Source organism: Homalodisca vitripennis, unplaced genomic scaffold (assembly GCF_021130785.1).
Source record: "Homalodisca vitripennis isolate AUS2020 unplaced genomic scaffold, UT_GWSS_2.1 ScUCBcl_1944;HRSCAF=6209, whole genome shotgun sequence".
In the NCBI taxonomy this organism is placed as follows: domain Eukaryota; kingdom Metazoa; phylum Arthropoda; class Insecta; order Hemiptera; family Cicadellidae; genus Homalodisca; species Homalodisca vitripennis.
The window spans coordinates 68,100-75,850 of NW_025778057.1; the positions used below are offsets into that span (position 1 = coordinate 68,100).

The window sequence follows — 7,751 nt, forward strand, 5'->3', positions numbered from 1 at the left end:
TTATAGAAAAATCTGTAAACTAAGACTTAAAATTATTGAAAAAATAGTATAGTTTATAGTAATAAAAGTACTTTTATTACTATATTGGTTTGTAGGGGGTAATTTAAATTCTATAATACTATTTATTCAATATTTTTTTCTTTAACTTTTCCAAGATTTTTCATTAAGATTTTAATATATTTACAACAGAATTTTCGAGAAATATCGTTCACATTATCAACTTTAAAGCTAAAAATTCGCAATAATTAGAGAAATTCAGTAGATTTTCAGGATTTTTCAAAAAAACTCTAGTATATGCACCTTAAGAGCTGTGGTTTTGACCCTAAAAAAACCGTGTTTTTAGGGTCAAAACCCCGGTTTTTTTGTGTATTTTGGAAGTATAGTTTTGATTTTTCACCTTAAAAGTGTAGAAGTATTAATTTTTTTCTATGTAAATGGCGCTGTTACAAGAGTTGAATAAGGTTGGTGATTTAAAGTTCAAAGAATACAAGAGATTAATAGAATTAGAAGAAAATAAGAAATACAAAATTTTGAATCTGGAGAAAATGAAAGATAAATTCGGGTTTACAATAATTGCCGAGTTGGAAGATTATAAAGTACACTTACCGAACAGATTTTTGACTGTTTTGGATGAAAAAAAGATTAAAGAATTGAATAAAAATGAAAAATTACACTTGGTTGTTACTGGAAAGAAGACTATTAAAGATAAAGACTGTGTTACAATTAACTTTGTAGAATAAAGATTTTTCATTGAGATTTCTGGATTTTTTCATTAAAACAGCTTATAAATGTAGAAGCCTACAATGAACAGTAAAACAGCTATAGATTCGGTTATTTTCCATTCGTGGTTTCCTGTTAGATTTCTTAGATTTGTTTATGGTTCAATGGACAGTATTTTACATTGATTTTCTGACTGTCCCAAAAGTGAGCCAGAATCGGCATATTCATATCTACTTATATATATATATATATACTTGATTCGATTTTGGATTTCTTTTTTCGTTTGTAAAACCAATCTGCATTTGTTAATGTAGCTTTCACTCAACTTCGTTTTTCTTTATTTTTCTTAAAAGTTAATTTATTTTCCTTATTTGCTGTGACACATATTTTTCTTTCAACTTCTTTAATTTTTACATTTAGTTTCATCAAACTAACAACACGTATCGGTTCGGGGAAAAACCGAGGATATATTAAAACCAGATACAAATACGTCTTATGAAGGTTTCATAAGACATTTTGATGCCTTCATTTTTACCTAAGAACATTTCCAGTAAATCCTTAAGATTTTTATCGGCAGGTAAATAAAACTCTTTTGGAATCCTTTAAGCTATAGTGATCTTAACGACCTTTAATGGAGCTAAACAATCCATCACAGGCTTTCTTGTTGTGTCTGGGAGTTTATGTGGCTGATTGAAAATTGTTAACCTCACTATCATATTTAGATTATTTTAACTTGTCGCAACAAAACACAGAAATAAACATCAACAATAACCGAACCAAGCACACGGGCAGACAGTATGACTTACAATAACAGCTATTGCGCATGCGCCAAGGCTACCTGTTGTTAGACTCTGCTAATTATTCCCGGTTCCAGCAGGACTGAGTTGTTTATTTCCGGGTGGTACCTATATGTTTCCTGTAAAATTTCGTTTCCTGACGGAAATGGTTGTTCCCATGGGCTCTAAGTCATGTTAAATACAAACAGTGAGCTATTGATTACTATAGTAATCTGATTTAAAAAATTGTTTGACTCTGTTGGTTTTTACCTGCATTTTTCAAATGGCATTGATGAATAAACAGTCTGAATTTGAAACACATGTTTGAAGTAAACGTTGCATCACTACAGTGATTTTATATAATAATTTGTTTATATAACACCTTGCCTGCCACCATAAGAGATTCTCAAGATTCCTGGATTGCCAATTTGTGCAGTCGTGTTTTTGGGTTGTGAAATTAGTTTTGGACTATTGATACTGGTTAATAAAATTGATTTTCAAAAAAACATATGTTAAGGGGATGGGGGTTAACTCAGACCCGATCGGGTCGGCAACAATATTTTTCATCGAAACTTGCCTTTAAAAAATTGTTGCCGACCCGATTGGACCGACGTTCAAATTTCAGTCGACCTTGATATTTTACTTTAAGCCCCCCACACACCTTCGAACATTTCACCCAACCTGACCTGGCGTCGTACCCAACGCCCAACCTGTCAAGTTAGACGTTTACCCCCACACTGTCGAACGTGCGATCGAGCAGGTTGGGTGTCTTGTCAGTTGTATTATGGATTTCGAGACAAGTGTAGCTGTTTGTGCTGGCGCTTTTTGTCTGAAACGACAAAAGAAGAAAAAAGATCGACGCTTGTGGTCTAAAAAATGGTTTTTTGGACCGGAGTAAGTTTAGCCATATGTCGCTTCTTGCTGAACTTGCCATTAGTGAGCCTCAAGACTTCAAAAATTATCTAAGGATGAGCGAGGAAAGCTTTGAATATCTATTCGGAAGACTGTGTGAGCACATAGAAAAAGAAGATAGCCTTTTGAGAACCTCAATTCCTGCAAAAGAACGTCTTGCAGCCACTCTCCAGTTTCTAGCCAGTGGTAGGAGCTACGAGAATCTGAAGTTTAGTTGTGCAATATCTCCGCAAGCACTAGGAAAAATCATACCAGAAACTTGTGCAGCTATTTTTGATGTTCTAAAGGAAGATTTCTTAAAGGTAAGTACAAATATTTGTTAATTAGTTTTAACTCACTCTTTTCTTCTTACATTATTATAATCCATAATTTACACAATTGTTTTTTGAGCGCAAAAATTGGTTATTGTCGCGCGAGAATAAAGCAGGAGGGTACGAAAATGAGTATAACCATCTTCCGAGAGCGACAATAACCTATTTTGCTTCAAATTTATCCTATTACGTTATTACTTATTTTTTAGGTCTAAAAAAAACACACATAATTTCAGAAAAAAAATTTATTTTCAAATCTATCTTTTATAAACTTTTCAAAAACATCAAATTTAAAGTCATCAAATAACAAAAAAAAAAAGCTGTAACAGAAGATGCTGTTGTCAATGTAATAGCCTATTATAAAACAAAACGAACAAACAAAGATGAAAAAGCAACTTATTATACATTGTCCTCGCTGACACCGGGTAGATTCAAATACTGTTTGAGTTCATTCCGAACTTCTTGTTGAGCAGTTTTTTCTTGAATCGCTAGTGCTTGACCTGCGGTAGGTTTAGTTGCTGCCGTTTGACTTTGAGCAGGTTCTGGTAAAGAAAAATTCTTAGGACAACGTACAGTTTGAGGTGAAATATCTACTTTTTGTTGCTGTACATGTTTTTTGCTGTACTTGTTGTTGTAGATGTTGTCGTTGTACCTGATGTTGAGTAGGGTTGATTTGGCTTTGCACATAATATGGGTCAAAACTGAATGTCTGATGTTGATAATTTTGATCTTGTAAGAAATATTCAGCGTCAGCCGGCCTATACGGATATGGATTGTTGTTTTGATTAGTGTCCATTAAAATGGTTAAGTGATGGTATATTCCGTTGGGTTGGCTGTTTGTTCTGTCAATATGGCCGCAGATGCTTTCAAACTGCCTAACTTACCGTGGAACAAAACATCAGATATAAGCTTTTCTGCAATTACTTGTTGTTGACGGTCCATATCTTCCAGTTGGAAGCCCACGTTGTTTCCAAAAGCCCGGAACTTATTCTGATTACATAGGACAGACGTAGCTGTATCCAAAAATCGTTCTTGTTTCTTTTCAAAATCAGATATCTTTTTTCGGTTTGTTCGAGTAGTTGATCCTGGGTTAGACCTACTTGATACTGATGGGCGACTTACTGGTGTACTTGATGGTGATGGGCGTATATCAGCGTGTATCCCTGTAGATGCGTCATCTTGAGCCTGTAAAAAACACAAAAACTGGGTTTAAAACAGTTATATATAACAGCACGTCAATCAATATTACCTCAATATAACATTGTTAATTTTAATATATTATAATTTTAACTTTTATGTTTACTTTTTGCAGTTTCCTTGCAATGAATCGGACTGGATGAACATAGCTGTGGACTTCAAAAAGTACTGGCAAGTTGAAAACTGTGTCGGCGCTATAGACGGAAAACACATAGCGATTCGTCAACCTCCGAAAAGTGGGTCATACTACTACAACTACAAAGGGTTTCCACAGCATTGTTCTTTTTGCTGTGGTCAATGCTAATTATGAATTCATCTATGTAAATTGTGGTACTAATGGAAGAGTATCCGATGGTGGCGTACTTATGGAAACTGATTTTGGAGAGTTGCTGGAAAATAAGGAATTGCACTTGCCGTCACCAACAAGCTTCGATGACAGGAGAGACGTTTGCCTCCCTTTTACATTCCTTGGAGATGAAGCTTTTCCTCTGAAGGAAAATCTTATGAAGCCCTATCCAAACAAAGGAATCACCCACGACGAAAAGATTTTCAACTATCGGATGTGCCGTGCTAGGAGAGTGGTGGAGAATGCGTTTGGCATCTTAGCGACTCGATTTAGAGTCCTTCTTTCGACAATGAATGTTAGTGTAGAGAGGGCAGAAATCATTGTTTTGGCGTGTTGTACTTTACATAATTTTCTACGCCAGAAAAGTCCAACCTACCTAACTCAAAGTAGTGTGGATTGGGAGGACACTTCAGCAGGCCAGTTAAATGAGGGTGAGTGGAGGCAGAACACGCAAGAACTTCTTGGGTTTAAAAGAATGAGGCGGGATGGCAGAGAACAATCAATTGCCAATGCAGTTCGAGGTTGGTATAAAAGTTTCTATAACAACGAAGGAAGTGTTGATTTCCAAGAAAAAATGATTAATAAGCGTTGACAGTTTCGGTATTGAGTGTAAACAAGTGCGATGATATAGTTAACAACAACAAAAATTTATAAAATATGTTGATTTTGCTATGTAGTCCTATCTTTTTCAATTTGATAACTAAAATATTGGTGAAACTTTGTACATTTTTTCTAATTCGTTTAGATACCATAACTGTGTCTTATTTATATTTTAATTCGCTAACTTTGGAAAAAAAGCAATGTTGTAAGTTTATTTAATTATATTGAACTTAGAAAAAAACTAAAGTGTATTTGTTTTCCCTTTAAACGTATGCCTAAATATTACTGTATTGCAATTATATATTGCAATTTTGATTAATATATTCATTCTTGAAATTTAACTTTTATTATGTAAACTTATTAGATAAAAAATTAACTTATATTACCCTTCAAAACATGTGCCAAAGAGCTTTTTGTCACCCACGATATTTTTAATATTGAGGTATGTTACTCTGAAGACAGTTCTAAGTAAAAATAAATAGGAAGGTAGATAGAAGTAAAAACCAAAACAGATGAAAATTCCTAGGAAATATACGCGTTTATTCTTCATCACCATGAGCAATGCTCAAGGCTACACCTCTGTGGGGTTAAGTTAAATGACTGAATATCTATAAATGTTAGAAAACTTGCACAACATTAACACGCAAAGGATATGAGTTTTTATCCTAATTATTTATTATTATTTTATTTATCATAATTATTAAATAGTTTTTATCTTGGGGGCAAAATTAATAGTCTATTGCCAACGTACTACGAAAATTAAGGAATAAAGTTGAATTTTTCAAAACATCATTGACATAATGTTATACTGTTTTTATATATATAAATTAGTTCTTTGTTTGAAGGTTATTTTTGATATTTGATATAAATTAGTTTTGTGCTGTTTTTAACTTTAATATAATTTATTGTAATCTAACTTAACCGTACGAGGTGTTGTCCAAATAATGACCTAGCGCTCCAATCCTAAGTAAAAATAAGGAAAGTAATAAACAGTAAATTGGTAACAATTAAACTGACACTTACTTTGGTTATTTCGTCCTGCGTTTTCCGCTTCCACGTCGTCCCACTCCTTCTTCATCTTCTTCAAGGGACGCAATACTTCTGGATCTTTTTGCCGATCGAAGATACACCTTTCCTGACTACCTCTTGGTCTGTTTATGAAAAGCAGTAAATCAAAATACCAAAGAGATGGTTCATACACATCATCCTGACCACTTCCGGTAATCTTTGATTTTTCAACCTTTTTCAGCTCTCTTCGGAACGATGCCCCTCAAGGTTTCGATTTTGGATTTGACAAATTTCTCGTCGCAATCCGGATTAACTTCCTTGCATTTTTCAACGAGAACGGAATATCCTTCTTTTCTGATATTTTTGTTGGAATAATTTTTTACTTTTTTATGTCCCATAAAGCTCGTTGCTCCCTATAAAGTTTCAATAAACTCACACCAAAAAAATGGTTTATTATCGTTTTAAACAACGACATTATGAAACTGGCCTCGCTCCGAAAAAACAAATAACAAATCTAGTACTACGCCACTGCACTAGGGAAACTGAGGTCTAGCCAGTCGAGCCGCTCGACAGTTCCCCCACACACAGCCCAACATGACAGGCGCGCGGTTTGGAGTTGGGTGGTGCTGTCGTACCCAGCATCCAACCCAACAAAACCATCGCGCATGTTGGGTTGGAGCCCACACACTCTCGAATATGTTCGACAAGACGTTGGGTTCCCAACTGCTCGACCAACATGTTCGATAGTGTGTGGGGGGCTATACTACTGTGATGACAGAGTGTGCGTGCACTGGCTGACTAGCGCCAGCTGTTACCAGACACCAGCTTGGTGCCAGACACAGTCCCTCACTCGTCCCCCACTCCCTTTTCCTTGCCGCTTACAGCTGTACCACGGGTTGTTTCGCGCCTAAATACTAACCTCATTGATATTTCACGTCTTTATATTCACGCTGTGTCTATCCGTGTGCGTAGGCATTATTGTAATTGTGTTACTGTAACAACTCTCCAAGATGGGTGAAAAACCTAGAGGACAATGACATACAGTTGTTTCTGGGACGTTCCGATGAGCAGTGAGCCTGACATACTCGGAGTGAGTGAAGGCGGAATCGGAATAAACATTGATTCTGATGTTTCTGATTCGGACAACATGGAGGACGACGAGGACTTCATCACTTACGACTCTATATTTGAAACTGATGAAGAAAGTGCTGTGGCTGAGAATGAGAATGATGTTTATGAGGAAATGGAGGTAGGTCTAGACGTAAACTTGGACAATATTTCTGGAAATATTATAAATAATGTGAGTGAGAACGGCGGTATCGAAAATGCTAGTTTGAAACTTGGATCAATGCAGATAATGAGGGTCAGGAAGCTTTAGTTGTTGGGGGATGACACTACTCTCGCTGATAAGTATAAAAATCTTAAGGGAAAATCAGATAAGGTAAATATGAAAGTAGAGGGAAAAGGGTAAATGTAAATTGTTTTATGGTAAACAAAAAGATATTGTTTTTGTTGGAAACGAAAAGTTTCATTTCAATCTACCAAACACAGCAAAACCAATTGATTATTTTTCATTGTATCTAACTGATGATATCCTGGAGATCGTGGTAGTCGAAAACCAACAGGAATGCTGCACAAGTGTTGAATACAATGAGACTAAATCGCAGCAGTAGGCTTAAAAAATGGACAAGCACCAATATCGATGAAATGAAAAAGTGTTTTGGACTAGTTTTGTATATGGGCTTGGTCCGAATGCCTGAAATAAGTGACTACTGGTCATCAAAGATGCTATATAGAAATTTGGTAGCAGGTCGTGTAATGAGCCGGAATCGGTTTCAGTTGCTATTACGCTTCTGGCACTTCAATAACAACGAAAATATG

The 7,751-nt window shown here is 35.5% G+C and overlaps 1 protein-coding gene across 1 annotated transcript; it reads left to right on the forward strand.

Annotated features, from left to right (window-relative positions):
- Positions 1-2,384: 2,384 nt before the first annotated feature.
- On the forward strand, positions 2,385-7,119 carry LOC124371751 (the record flags this gene model as incomplete). Its single annotated transcript, XM_046830092.1, has 3 exons — positions 2,385-2,710; positions 4,032-4,180; positions 6,915-7,119. Coding segments are annotated over exons 1-3 (660 nt in total), but the record flags the coding sequence as incomplete, so codon positions are not given.
- Between the last annotated feature and the right edge of the window lie 632 nt (positions 7,120-7,751).